Source organism: Macrosteles quadrilineatus, unplaced genomic scaffold (genome assembly GCF_028750875.1).
Source record: "Macrosteles quadrilineatus isolate MER2022 unplaced genomic scaffold, UCM_ALF_1.0 Scaffold_1__1_contigs__length_201487025, whole genome shotgun sequence".
Taxonomy (NCBI): Eukaryota; Metazoa; Arthropoda; class Insecta; order Hemiptera; family Cicadellidae; genus Macrosteles; species Macrosteles quadrilineatus.
This window is the reverse complement of record NW_026542594.1, coordinates 16391790-16408088: the sequence shown is the minus strand read 5'-3', so window position 1 is coordinate 16408088 and position 16299 is coordinate 16391790. Positions and strand designations below refer to the sequence as shown.

The 16299-nt window shown below is 34.7% G+C and overlaps 1 protein-coding gene across 1 annotated transcript in view; it reads right to left on the bottom strand.

Moving 5' to 3' along the window:
• The window catches only part of LOC129004373 (syntenin-1-like), a 54999-nt gene that overhangs the window by 21264 nt on the left and 17436 nt on the right, over positions 1-16299 (bottom strand). Inside the window, exon 5 of the mRNA XM_054432945.1 lies at positions 6191-6306. Coding sequence (XP_054288920.1) covers positions 6191-6306 — 116 coding nt within the window. The remainder of the gene's footprint in view (positions 1-6190; positions 6307-16299) is intronic.

Sequence of the window (16299 nt, the reverse complement as noted above, 5' to 3'; positions counted from 1 at the left end):
TAATACCCCCGCCACAGCACAGCTGCAGCCTAAGCAAATTTCCATTTGTGTGACTTTATTTTCAACTAGCTGTGTACCCGTTCTACGCACGGGGATCTTATAGTATTCAGTTGAAACCTTCTTATATTAAGAACAGCAGTTGGTTTGCATATTTTCAGATTGTTGGCAAAACTATTATATATAAACCTTCGCAAATACAGTATCTGACAGTTTCAAGCCAAAACAAATGCAATTAAATGTCACCCGGGTCGTGTTGGTCCATATGTTAAATCCAATGATTAAACTAAAATATGCTTTTTATAGATATATGAGGCATATCCCTAAGGTAGGCCTATAATTGAAAGTTACTTTCCACAGTGGTTAAGTATTTAAAGTAGGGACCTGAACCTCACCATTTAACACTTTATTCCGGTTCACATTTTTATCATCGAGAAATAAGGACATTAATACGTCACCAACAGACATATACACAAAAATACAGAATGTAATTAGGGAATTCGCAATGCTTTAAGCATACCTAACAAAGAACATACCTATAAAATAAGTATTTATGAAATCTTTGTTAATGTCATCCAATTTTATCATAACAATTTATATTTGATTGGTTCGGAGATGACCCGAAATGCTGTCGAAATGGTGGCTTACTATATGAAATGAAGTACTACAGACGATTTAGATTGGTAATTTATAATTTGTACCCAAGAGATGGGCTATGGGCCTATTGGCTGTAAGGTCCAGCTATTGCATCACACGGTGAGTAGGAACAGAAAGTGACACGGTCATTGGAAAAGCGAGATTATCATCATCCGTAAACCTCTGTTACAATCACCCACTGCAGTTGTGATTTTTTACTTTACACAACCGCCATCGAAGCGCCGTCAATGAGTGGAAACCTTGTTTGTAAGCTATTGGCGACGATCATTAATAAATTCAAGTTTCCCAGCCCTATACAATACTGATTCAAGGTCTTCTTTCTGGTTATCAAAACTCAAGAACAATTTTATACACAAAGAATCTCTGGTTCTAGTGAGTAGTGAGGCCATATTTTAATGGTTAAAGACACTCTCGCCAATCCAGTGAATACATTAAAATGACTTGGATCTTGATAGGTACTCTCGTTTTCCTGGAGAAGATTGCGTAAAATGCCATCTTGAATGTTACAGACAGACAGAAAGACAGACAGACAGAAAGACAGAAAGACAGAAAGACAGACAGACAGACAGACAGACACACAGAAATTTAGATGAGACTTGTCTCGGCTTCTTTAATGTATAAATGTAAAAATAACCTAAAAACTTATGATTCTGAGCAATGTACAGACAAAACTCTAATTTTATTTATATAGATTAAATCTAATTCAATAACATAAGGTTTAACGAGTATCTATGGGTTATGCTGCTACAGGGAGGGTTACGAAGTGTGATTTTAGGAAAATACTATTAGCTTAGTATAGAATTAATAAATTTGCCAAGTTTGATAAAAACATATTCATAAATATTTAAAGGAATTAAATAATTTTGTCAGCTGTTTCAACTGCACAAGTTAGTTCTATGATATTAAATAGCATTAACAGGTTTTAAGGTTTACCTACAGGGTGCAGCACTATTATTTTTTTGCATTTATGACAACAGCTAATTTGAACCAACTAGCAACAAAGCTATGGTACACAATGAGACCTTTACTTTTTTCTATGGTTCAAGGGCAGTGGTAGAACAAAAGAACCACCATTTCTTTAAACCATGTCCTCACCCATAACTGCTATAATCATTTGATACTTATATGCCAACCCCGTACGAAGGACGGTACTCTGCTAGTAAAATATAATATTTACCATAGCTATGAGGTAGGATTATTTTAATCTAACGTTTTATGGATTATTTATTCTAAAACTAAGTCAATGATTATAGAAAAAAAGATTCTATAACCGTTGCTGTATCAACTCCGGCTCTGCTTTGGATGTTTTAAGTTATGAAAATAATGTTATTGATATGTTTTCATGGAAACAGTATGAAAATTACAGTGTATAGATGTTTTGTATGAATTTGGAGGCTACTTTAAATAAATTCAAACTGCTTAACATAACTTGCACATTACATTGTTTCTTATATGTATATTTAGGTAAAATAGGTTATTGTGTTTTGCTAAACCTATGCTTAAATTAAATTAAAGAATATCATCAATAACTAAATTGTACGTCGTTGATTTTGTTTTCTAAAATCTGTTGTATATGTGTAACTATATTTAATTATAAAATGGTAATAAAAAATAATCTTATTTTATCTTAACATAGCTTTCAGTTCACATTTACTTTATTTGATAAACTTATTATTATTAAAATATGTGGTATTAAAATATTTGGAGATGTGGTTTTGCCACACCACATTAAATTAAACCAAGGAAAATATCATAAAGCTAAGCAGTACACAGTGTTCTTTTGTTTCTAAAATCAATGAAATATCTGTTACTTACTATGTTAACTTAATGGTAAGTGTGAAAATGTAAAGGCAATGGACGATGGAACTGATTTTAAAAATTGGTTTTGTATATTTAGTTGTTTGTTGATATTTGTGTAGAGTAGAATCAGAGATGCAATGAAACATATACATTTTTCACATTTTTGCAATTAAATTTTTTAGTGCTTGATGCTTTGATAATCATATTAGTTTTGTCTGCTGTATTTAATGCTAAATTATTTGTTTAAAATTTTTTATAGTATAGATATAGTTTCTTTAATATTTCTAAAGACCGTATTGATAAGGCACAGCAATATTTCTAAAGTTTATAACAGCTGACTTAGTTTTGCTAATGATTTATTGTGAGTAAAGAAACTGAAGATGGAAGGATTTGAGATTTAATATGAAGAAGAGTGAAATAAAAAATTCATTTAAATTTAATAATAATTAGTACTTTTGCCACTTCAAAATTGGAATTTAAAATGTCATAATAAATAAAAAGATATCTAATTAAGGGAGATTAAGGTAAATCATGTATGTCAAAGTTTTATTCAAAGATTTGGTCAGTTTTTCTCATATCAGCCTACACAAGATTTAAAATTAATCAAAACCAAAATGGTGGTATCCACTACTTACCAGATTTAAAAGTCATAACTTAAACGTTTCTATTAAGGCCATAAAAGTAAAATTTTGTTTCTAAAAGCGTTGGCGGATGTGTAACTATTATATGCAACAGATGTAAAGATTAAAATGTTTCTATTTTGTGTTCTCTTCCCGTTGCAAAGCATGGGTACAACAGCTAGTATATATATATGTGTCCGTCCGGACGATAATTTGAGTACTCATATTTAAATGGAATTAAATAATCTTAACAGCTGGTTCAACTAAACAGTTTGATTCTGTGATGTTCAATAGCATTAAAAAGTTAATATGTTTACCAACAGGGTGCAGCACTATTATTTTTTTAAATTTATGACAACAGCTAATTTGCAACCAAAAGGTGAGTGAGCGTAGCGAACGAGCTAACCTGAAGGCAAGTGAGCGTAGTGAACGAACTTCAACCAGGACGTGATTGAGCCATGCGAACGAGCTCATCTTGAAAATTTTGACATAAAACCACATTAGGACCCGACGTCTGTCGGTCCAGCTAGTACTAAATAAAAATGTTCTTGACATTTTTTCATAAAATTAGCCATATGATAGTAATTTAAGTTTAAAGATTTTAAATTTACGCCATTTGTAAATTTAAAAGAAAATTACATCATTTTGTTCTTTGCCTCTTGACACAATAAATGTATTTGCAAAGTTTGGTTTGCGTAGCTTGAATAATTCTTCAGATATAAATTGTTTTGTAAAAAATACAAAATGGCGGCTAGCGATTAAACAAAATTCTTTTTACCTATGTTTATATGAACTTTTTTGTTTATATTAATTAGTACTATAAGCCCCTCAAGTTTGTGACACCCCTTCATGAACACCCATAAGACTGAACCCATCCTTATCATGTATATCATGTATGGATGGCGTTTATGGCGTCTGGGGACATCAAAACGAAAAAGTACATCGGTTTCGGGTCCAGGTCTTACCATGAGACCTTCGGTAATAGCTTATTCCCTATATGGGAAATTCGCTAATATGAAATGTGACAAAAACAATTTAGAGCAAAAATCTGGGAAAATATTAATGACTAGCAAACAGAGTACCCGTCCTTCTTACGGGGTTGGCATATAAGTATAAAATACTTATTGCAGTTATACAGGGTGTTTCAGAACTCCCTACCAATATTTTAGGGCATTGTTCCCGGGTAAGAATCATATCTAAAATATCATATTTAAATTGTCCGGAAGTCCTTAGTTACTCACACAGCCCCCATTTTGTTTTTTTCACTTATCAATTTTTTCCTACATTATGGTTAAACGTAGGAAATTTAAACTTTGCACAAACATTTATGACAACTAGACAAAGCTACAGAAAAATTAAGACAAAATTTAAAATTCATAAAACAAAATGGCGGCCATTTAAATTTTTGTTTCATAAATAGCTTAAAAACCGTTGATTTTTCAAAAATTTTACAAGGATAACTTTGTTTAGGAAATTTAATTACAAATCGATTGACACCCTATTTATTAATATTGGACGAATATTAACTGAGATATGGCAGCTTTAGTGATACATGAGCGCTAGAGGTTAGTTGCAGTGCATGCCGAGGCATACGGCTAAAGTCTGCCCCAACAATACAACAATCACTGTCCTCTTTGCAAGTAATTTTAAAGCGATTTTAGATTATTTTAAACAATAATAAAATATTACATTACCCTAAAACTGTATTTTGTATCAATTATCTATCATTAGGATGGCTTAAAAGTTGCACACCTTTTTACTGTCTTGAAAATTCACACAAAACACCCAAACCTTTTATATCAGCTGCGGTGAAAGTCAACGTACTTGTTTACAAACTAATCAGCTGATTTATTTGTTGTCTGAAGATGTTATTGTTTATTCAATGTAGTCAGTTCCTCTAACCTTTTACACTGAGTGTACACTTTAAAAGTGAGTGTAAATAGTTAGAATATGAATTCATTTTTATCCTGTCAACTGTAATCTTGTTTTAATCTTACTAATATTATAAATGTGAAAGTTTGTGTGTTTGTTTGAAGTTCAATCATGCATTAACTACAGGACGGATTGGGCTGAAATTTGGCATAATGATAGCTCACATTCCCGATTAACATATAGGCATATTCTTATCTCAAAAATCCTTTCGTGCTCCGCCCGAGTGGCTCTGTAGTTCCCCATGTTAACCATATGAGTATTCATATTTAAAGGGAATAAAAGAATTTAGTCAGCTGTTTCAAATAAAAAGGTTTGTTCTATGATATGCAAAAGCATTAAAAAGTTATAAGATTTACCAACAGGGTGCAGCACAATTTTTTTCCTTTATGAAAACTAAGCAGGAACAAAAAACTGTGATACTCAATGAGAACTGTCAAAGAAGGATTGATTACAGTAATGTTTATGTTTTTCAACTCATGAATAATTTGTGATTTTTTTGTAATTTCTTTTAGTCGTAGAACATTAGGGCTATGGTAGATGTGTAATACTATAGTATACCTTGAATTTAGAGAAGCAAATGTTGTCAAACTGTGTCCTTCCCCATTGCAAACAGAAAGCTCTTATGAGCATAACTGCAATAAACATTTTATACTTATATGCCAACCCCGTACGAAGGACGGGTACTCTGCTAGTATTTGTATACATTTATTATGTGTAAACTATTTATAATGCATGATTTGTACTGACATAGCACATATTCATTGCTGATATTCAGCCTCTGTATTGTGATTTTTTGTGATGAATAAATTGAATTTAATTTAAAAAAAAACAATAACTGGTCTCCTAGTTAAGATAACCAAACAGTAAAGCACAAATCATGAAAATAACCCTAAAATAATAGAAACAAAATAATAGTCGACGTACAATAACTAGACACAAAAAACTAGTTTCAAAACTGACAATGTGATCAGAAGTCTATTTGTGTTGGTTAGTCTATGGTAATATACTGTGACATGAATGACCAGCCAAACCAACCAGCAGGTCTCAGTCAAGAAATTTCACACTATAACCCACTTTAAGCTCATAATGATGGTGTATCATATTTTGTGAAGTGATTAGAGAATTAACAACTCAGAACAGTCAAATTATTATTGTTTTATCCATTACAACAAAGTTTGTCAAACCTCAATCCGGCCATAGCAGCAGGAGAGTTCTTCATCACCAGACACACAAAGATCCCCTTGTTGATGGCTGCCACTCTCACTCCAACCTTTCCTTTCTCATCTTTACAGAGGATCAGCTACCAACAAGAAGTATACAGATAAGACAGTAACAGGGTGTGGTTGTGGATTAAGTATCAGACAAACATATTGCATTCTGACAATTTATGTTGATGAAAGATTAATTTAATTTGACAAATGGAGACTGTGGTTCTTGAAACTGAAGAGAATAGTTACTTAAACCATTAAGTAAGATGACATAAATAGCCAACACACAAATAAATGATTCAATTACAAAATAAAAGATGGTTAGATGCAAAAATGCAAAAAAAACTATTGATTCATTAACAATGAGGGAAAATTCTGAAGCTGCAAAGCGCAGGTAAAACTCTCAGAGGGACGTTTTAGATCACACAGAGTTATACAAATTATTTTTACCAGTTCATAGAATTTTTATTTTGGCGCTATTCACGCCAATGGAGTTTTTAAACTTTTATTTAAGGAAACTGTCCAAACCCTGGTATTAATTGATAGCATATTGACAAATGACATCTGGCAATCTATTATTCTAATTCCGTAAGGAATTTCTTATGTACAGCAAAACTCTTTTATTTATCAACAGATTTTTATGATTGATGTGTCAAATTAGAGGGAATTATCTGAACGCTCAGTTCAATGTGCTTCACCCCATTGGACTTTAAAGTTTCCATGTATTTTTAAATACAAGTGAAAATTTAGTTCAGTTTATCAAACATTATTATAATTCATTAAAAAAAAAACATCTGTCTTATAAAAATAACCTCTTTCCCTTATGTCGTTTTAATATTTACTTTTTCTGTTTATTTATCAGTTTACTTTCAAATACGATAACTGGTAAAATGCAAATGGGATAGTTTATTTGTGCAGTTTCATTCAGAGTGTTAGGGAGTCAAAATAAGTTTTCTTAATTATGTGCTTGTATTTATTTTATGTGATTTTATTTTTTCAGATATGGTGTGTTTAACGTTTTCATAGATATTTTTACGTGTTGTGTTTTCAATTTTTAATTTTTATTAGGCTATCATAAAATGCCACACAGAAGAAACAATCCAGTGTTTGCGAGTCGGCGACGTATTAACAACAGAAATCATATGACAAGAAATCGTAAAAATGTCCCTGTGCCGGTTTTTGACATTCAAAGAAATTTCATACGACCGCATGATTATTTTAATATTACCGTACACGGACAGATGCTGTCACAACAGACTATTTTGACTTGGGAAATCTTACCGAGGAGTGTGCTTACTGCAATGCCAAACTGTTTATTTGTGAAACTAATAAAACATCCCTGTGTTGCCATAATGGAAGTGTATTGAAACACCACATTGTCATCCTAATATAGGGAACTTGATTGTAAGTTGTAACCAACATTACACATAGACAATATAAGAAGTTACAACAGTGTTATGTCTTTCGCCTCCTTTGGAGCAAACATGGATCTTCCACCTGGGCAAGGTCCTTACTGCTTCAGAATACATGGTGCAGTTTACCATCGAATGGGTGCTTTAGATGCAGATCCTGGTAGTACACCAGCGTTTGGCTAATTATATATAATGGACACTGCAGAAGCCAATAAGTTTAGGATGAATCATTCTACTAATAAAGAACAAAGAATTGGAATGTTAGAATTACTTAACCAGGCACTATACGATTGTAATAACTCTTATTTACATTCATTTAAACAATTAAGGGAAGTTGAAGAAGAGCTACAAGAAAATGGCGATGACATTTCTAATCTTCGCATGGTTTTCCACGACGGACGTCCCTGGAGCTCACTACAATACTGCACGTGTGTCAGAGGTAGCAGCGACCTTTGTTGCAGACAACGATGGTGCACCACCAAGCAATCACTATCACAGTACTCAAATTTACAAAATGGGATGAGGAGACATAAACAACCCAAATTCTCTCCAGTCTTTGCCAATCACAAGCCAACATATTGACCCGTGTGTGTACCCACTCCTGTTTCCAAGCGGTGAACATGGCTGGTACAAATCTCTTCCTGTTACAAATCAAACCACTACCTACAAGACAAAATGTAACAATGTAAGAATTGCTCAGCATCGTGTTGCTCGGCATACAATTAAATGAGTCCTCAGTCTCCGGAATAAAAGCCAATAGTAACAAAGCTAAATATATCAGGAATTGTAAAGTAATATTATGGGTTGAAGCTCCTATCTCAAATAAGTATGCTTTCTCTTCTGTAGAAAGATTACTGCGAAATATTGCCAGAAGAGAAGACCAAGAAAAGCCTTTTGGTGGAAAGGTTTTGTGAGGTGATTTCCGGCAATGTGCTCCCATAGTCCCTGGTGCGAGTCACTGTGCAATAGTAGAAGATTCAATACCTACACCTTTATGGCCAATGTTTAAATATTTCACTTGCAAAACATGAGAGCCAATCCAAGCGAATCAACATTTGCTGAATATCCTTTATGAATAGGGAATGGCCAAGAGAGCTGCCATTGATCTTGGTGAGTCATTGATATGTCTTCCACCACAATGTATTGTGAAAAAAAATAACATTGACAAAATCTTCAGTGAAGGATTCTCTGAATATGCTTTAAAAAATACAATAAAATCATGCAATACTTTCAACAAAGAATGAACATTGTGACGAAATAAATTATAAAATAGTTGAGCAACTAAATGATGACAGTCGAGTTTATTACTCAGTGAACACTTTGATTCAAGAAGAGGGAGACCAGTTAATGTACCTGATGAATTTCTTCACACTTTAGCACCAAGTGGTTTACCTCCTCACAAGTTATGCCTTAAAATTTGTAATTTTGCTAAGTAACTTAAATCCACAAAAAGTACTGGTTAATGGAACCAGATTAATGGTGAAAGAGACAAACGACTTCTGGAAGTTCGGCTGGAAAATGAGTGTTACTGCCCCAATTAAGTTTAGAACCATCAGAAGGAAATTTTTCCCTAAAATTCAAACGTCGACAGTTCCTATGTCGAATCGCTTTTGCCATGAACATTATATAAAGTCAAGGACAGACACTTGAACCAGAGCCCTGCTTTTAGCATGGGACATTGTACGTAGCAATGTCAAGATGCCGCGCTTTTGATGATCTAAAAATAATGGTTTAAGAACAACGAAACCAAGGTCATTTGGCTAAAGACGTTAGAGTGTTTACAAGAAACATAGTATGGGAAGAGTTTCTCATTTAACATTTTAAAAGATGAATACTTTAACTGGTCTGTCAGTCAGTATTCTAAGCCTACTCTGTTAGAACCTTTATTAAAACAGTATTGAGCTTAACATTTTTATTTATTGTTAATTATAAGTTAAGCTCTTAAAAGTTTTTCTTTTTTTAGTAGTGATAAGTTAAAAGTTTATTTAATGATATTGAAATAAAGTTAATATTATTAACTGGAAACCACTAGTTAAATCAAAAGAATCATATACTGATATTCAATATGCTGTGTTTTCTTGTAGCAACTAATTTGAGAGAACGGTTGGCCGTAAACTTGGTAGAGGTGTCTAAAGAAAGATCTTGGTTTGTAGATGAGCCATCAAAAGAAAAACAAGGTCTATTCGCTTGGGGCTCTTCCCCAGCGGCCTTTAAAATTCCCTTTCCATGTTATTCTTATGGAGGGAAAACAGGGTTTTTGTGGCAAGTAATTTGAGAGAATGTCTGAACATAGAACCTCGGTTGAAGTGTTCAAAGAAAGGTCTTGGTCTGTAGATGAACTACCAAAAGAGAACCAAGGTAAATTCCCTTCGGGCTCTGCCCCAGTGGCCTTTAAAGTTTCCTCCACAGATTTGTTTACATTATGACCAGATGGATAATTTTACACTACTTTTTAATGAAACATATTTTAATATTTAAATAGTATTTCAAAGTTCACGTGTTATAAGCATTAACTGAATCTGTCAAAAAATGCAACTAAGTAATATTTTATACTATGAAATTATTGAATGTGGAAAATCTCAATATCAAAGGAACAGTGAAATAATCTTTATCATGTTAACTTAACAATACATTGTTTGTTAATGGTTTTAGTACCTTTTTTAACTACTTTTTTTTTTTTTTTTTTTTTTGCGAGGAGGGAAAATGCATTTACGCACACAGGTAGCCAGCCTGTAGTGTGAGACTCCTGAGTTTATCACAGACTACTCACTAAAAAACCCCCTCTACTCTGTTGGACACAGACCTGGAATTGTTTGTCACATTACTTCAAGTCAGGCCAACATGTGACCTAAGCCCACAGGGCTCGCACCGTTTCTGGCATTATTTATTTTTTTAACCTAAACCGCATCCCGGTCGAGGTCAAGCTTCTTGGCGCGGAGAACACCCTGGATGTAAGTGACACACAGGTCCAATTGTCCTCACCCTCCATCATCATCGGTATGACCGTGTCCACCGACAGCAGTCCTACGAACTGTTGAGCCTCTAGGCGGGGTCTTTCCCAATGCTGACAGTGGAAGAAAGTGTGTTCCACATCATCGGGAATGCCTGGGCAGTATATGCAATCGGGTGACACGGCTTTGCCCATCCTGAACAAGTACGACCGGAAAAAGCCGTGACCCGTCAGAAATTGGGTGAGGTAGAAGTTCACCTCTCCGCACCGCCGATTAACCCAAGGATGGACTTGTTGTATCAGTCGCCTGGTCCAGAGCCCCCTTGTCTCCTGTTCCCAGCTCTCCTGCCACAGCTGGAAGGTCCGGGTGCGTTCCTCAATTCTTGCCTGGTCCTCCCCACGGCGCTGATAAATTGCCTTCCTCTCCGCCGCCAAAAGTTTGACGGGGATGACTCCAGCAACCACCAGGACGGCGGGTTTTAACTACTTTAATACCTACATCATTTATGATATTATAGAAATTACATTGGACAAAACTATTGTCAAACGTATGTTTTCGATCATTGGTAAGAATATTTTATTTTCTCGTCCAACAAAAAATCATGCTTTGCCGATATAAGCCGTATTCACGTTTTTAATGATCTAATGGCAATCGGCTTGATCTTTTTTGAACGTTTTTTGTGGAGAGCTTTCTACAATATTTGGAAATTAGCCATGTAGCTTAAGATATTTTAATTGATATTTTCACACGGGTTACTTGATAAATATATTCAGTTTAAACATAATAGATACCAACAAGAACAACAACTCTTAAAGAGCCTTTGAAAATTATTTGACCAGCAAAAAAAGGTTGTGTTAGATTTACCAGAACTACTGGACAAACATTATTAAAAGTATCATCAAAATATTTGGTTAAAATTTATCAGGCAAAAAGAAGACTAAAAATATGAGGAGAGCCATCTAGAGTACATCGAGCAGCAGCCTCAACATACCAATAATGTCAGCAAGATACATTATAACCTCGCTAATCCGTCACCTATGGGACCGGGAGCATGGTCGGAACAGCAAAAAGGTCGGATTATCAGAGGAACACGTTTATTGACATAAAAACTTAGTAAAACTGTATTTTGAACAGACCACAGATAACTGATAACCACAGTTAATCCAACATTACATAAATCAGTTGTTTCCAACTCATAAACTAAATTGACGTTAATGTAATAGTTTGCATATTATATCATAAAATTACAATTAGTAGGCTATTGCGCAATCATGATAATTATGTTATGTCTAATAGTTAATGTAATAAATAGCCCAGAAATATAATGGAAAACGTTTTTATACTGAACAAATTATTGATACATCTTTTTAACAATTACACCAAAACCAAAACCACAACAAGGTAAACAAGACAATTAATATTTGATCAGGCGATGATGTAAAGACAAGATGAGAAATATTACTTCTTTTACCTAACCCGCCATGTTTAACTTCCCTATCCCAAGCGTGATGTATACAACTTCCTTACTTCTCGAGTGATGTAAAGTTGAAAAAACTCACTCGGTGATGTAATGAAACCCATTTAAATAACATTGAGTGGATAACTTAAAAATTATACCTCTATGGAGCTAACAACGTTCAACGCTAGAAATCAGCTGTGTGTTTGAATTTTATTGTTATGCTTTGAAGAATTTTCCTAACCTAGCTTTTGTTTGAAAATGAACGTTACTGTTAGAAGATGAGTGAAATTGATAATGAAGCATATTGCTCGTAACCTCCTGAATATTGTCGGGTCAGGTAAAATCTTGTACGTTACACGTTACGCAAGAGCGTGTTTACATCACTTCGGTGAATTATGCAACTCGCCTTCGCTCGTTGCACAACATTCACCTGCGTGATGTAAAAACGCTCTTACTACACTTGTAATGTAAATAGCTATAACACCACCCCTTAATGTTTATCAACTTGATCCAGTCCAATTAATTGCATTAACTCTTGATGTCGTGGGCCAGGAACACCTTTTGTCAAAATATCTGCTGGCATTTCTGCTGTTGGCTTCAGAATAATGTCCCCTTGTTCCACAGCTTCTCTTATGAAATGATTTCGTATGTCAATATGCTTTGTTCTGCGATTCAACATGTGGTTTACTGATAGTTTTTGGGCGGATTGGTTATCATTGTAAATTACAATCGCATCCTTCTTCCCTAAGAGTTCTTTCAACAGACTTTGCAGAAATTTAGCTTCTTTTGCTCCATCACTAAGTGCCATATACTCTGCTTCTGTACTTGACAATGCCACCGTGCGTTGTTTCCTGCTCTCCCAGCTTATAGGTCCATTTGCTAACTTGAAAATATATCCCGTATAAGAACGCCTGTCTTCTTTGTCGTTAGCCCAGTCCGCATCAACGTATTCTTCCATCTCAAGACTCCCTGATTTTTTGTACACAATACCTCTCTCGATAGTTCCTTTTAGATATCTCAAGATACGCTTTGCTGCCTTCCAGTGCACACTCCCGTAACAGCTATTAAACTGGCTAAGATAACTAACTGCATGTGCAATATCTGGTCTACAGTTGACAGCTAGATACATCAAACTTCCTATAAGTTCTTGATAAGGATATGATTCACTTCCCGATTTATCCTTTTCTAGGTATAATCCAGCCTCTATTGGAGTATTCACAGGTTTGCAATCAGTCATCTTAAACTTTTCCAATATATTTTGAATGTAAACTGACTGATCTAGGCACAAAAAGTAATTTCCTCTCTTCATCCTCATTCCTAGGATATTTTGAGCTGGTCCTAGATCTGTCATTTTAAAAGTACTCATTAGTTGCTCAATAATTTGAAGTTTTTCATCTTTGTTATTGTAAAATAAATACAAATCATCAACATACAGTGCAATTATTGTCATACTATTACCACTTCTTCTTTGATAAGACACAAGGTTCAGAATTCAATCTTTTGAATTTTAAAGATGTAAGTACTTGATTTATTTTCTCATACCAAGTTCTTGATGACTGTTTAAGACCATAGATAGACCGTTTTAATAAACATACTTTGTCTTCTTTGCCTGGTACAACAAAGTTTTCAGGTTGTTGCATATACACAGTTTCCTTTAGATGTCCGTTCAAAAAAGCAGTTGAAAAATCTAAATGATGAATATCTAGATCCATTTCTGTTGCTAGAGCCATCAACGTTCTGAGGGTGCAGTTCCTCACAACAGGAGAAAAAGTCTCTTTGTAGTCACCACTATACTTTTGTGTAAACCCTTTTGCTACTAGCCGAGCCTTGTAGTTTGTTATGTCTCCATTACTGTTTCTCTTGATCTTAAATACCCATTTACTCTTGACAGGTTTTGTTCTTTTGGGTAAGTCAACCAAACTCCAAGCATCATTTTCTTTGAACAAAAGATATTCTTCTTTCATTGCTTTTTCCCATAGATCTTTATCTTTACCATTTAATGCTTCAAATACACTGGTTGGTGTATGATCGTGAACCACATTATATACTTCAAATGGTCCCATCCCATGTCCTTTGGTTTCCGTGTTCTTTGTGGATATCTTCTCACCTCTGGGATTGCTTCAGGATCATTTGTTGTGTACATCTCTTCTTCAAGACTTGATTCTCGCTTTTCTTCTTCAAGACTTGATTCTCTGTTTTCTGTGTCAGGTTCTGATATTGTGTCATCTGTTATACACATGTCCTCTTCTAGATTTGATACATCCTCAGCTATGTCATCATTAATATCATTCTCAGTTATGGCTCTACTCTCTGAATCATCATTTGATAGATCTAAAATCTTGTATGATTTGTTATCTCTCACTTCTCCCCCTTCAACTGGTTTTTCCTCTAAGAACACAACATCTCTGGATATGATTATCTTAGAGGGATATCTTGGATCAACAAGTCTGTAGGCTTTAGAGTTTTGGCAATAACCAACAAAAATCAACTCACGACTTTTGGGATCGAGCTTCTTTCTTTGTCCACTTGGCACGTGAGCAAAAGCTTTGCAACCAAAAACTCGCAAATGCCTAAGATCAACCTTCTTGTTGGTCCACACCTCTTCCGGTGTTCTCCCAAAAACAGCTTTAGTAGGAGACCGATTCTTCAAATAAATTACAGTATTAGCTGCTTCAGCCCAATACTTTTTGTCCAAGCCAGAATCATGCAGCAGAGAACGAGTCTTCTCAAAAATTGTACGATTTTCCCTCTCAGCAACGCTATTTTGAGATGGTGAGTATGGAGCAGTTGTTTGATGTTGTACTCCAGAAGCTTTAAGAAAATCTTCTAGCTCTTTGTTCACAAAATCACCTCCATCATCAGTACGGAGTTTCTTCAATCTTTTCCCAGTCTCATTTTCTACAAGCAATTTCCATTCTTTAATTTTGGAAACAACTTCATTCTTTTGCTTCAAAAAGTAGCCGAATGTCTTTCTTGAAAAATCATCAGTGAGAGTTAGTAAATATTGAGCTCCTACATGCGAAGTAACATTCACTGGGCCGCATAAGTCGGAATGCACTAATCCTAAAATGTCTGCAGCACGAGTTCCTTTCTTCTTTTTAGAATAAGGAGTTGTAGTTTGCTTACCTTGTATGCAAGAAATACAGGGTGAACCTTGACCAGAATATGACATACCAGTTGACATTTTGTCCTTCAATAATTTCATGGATTTCCGACTTAAATGAGCAAGACGACGGTGCCATAGATCTTCTGTGTCTTTACAATTTCCTGCAAAGTTGCTTGACATTTGGTTATCAGGATCAATGTCCAACTTGTAAAGACCATCCACATTTGTGGCATGAGCTACAGGTTGACCCGATACATTACAGTCCTCCTGTTTGTAGACATCACACCCGTCTTCAGAAAAAACCATTGTTAGACCTTTATTTACCATTTGACTAACAGAAAGCAAATTTAAACTTAAATTAGGTACATGTACAACATCAGTAACTTTCCTCTCAACATACTCTATCATGACTGTTGCTTCTCCTTGACCTTCACATTTCAGCTTTTCATTGTTGGCCACAATGACATCCATACCAGTTTTGTTATACTTTTGGTATTTTTGAAGTAAATCTCTCTGACCTGTCATGTGATTCGTACAAGCTGAATCAAGATACCAGCAATCAGCACTAGTTTTGGCTGCTAATGCCGATAGAACACACCAGTCACTGCTTTCATTACTGTTATTTGATATCTGATTAGCACGTTTGTTCGGATTAGTACCCTCCCCGAATTTAGAAGAATTTTTAAAACAATCTGATGCTTTATGACCATGTTTGTGGCATCGATAACATATCACGTCAGAACGTTTAGTGTTCTGTTTTGTAGCTAATGCATTTCTATTTGAAATGTTATGACCAGGACTGACAGATTTTAAATCTTCTTGAAGTAATTTAGACTTGACTAGTTCAACTGTTAATTCGGTTCCTGAGTTTTCTAATGCCATAACCATAGGTTCATAATGACTAGGCAAGCCATTCAACATGACTACTGCAAGAAATTCATCCTCAATGGGCTTACTTATGTCTGCTATTTGTTGTGAAACAGACATAATTTTGGTAACATAAGCGTCCATTGAACCAAATTCAGAAAGTTTAGTATTGAATAAAACTCTCAATAAACTTAGTCGTCTAACTAATCCCTTATCCTCAAATGCATTTTTAAGATTGTCCCAAGCCTCTTTTGCAGTTTTTGCATTTCTTACGTGAGGATATCAACAAG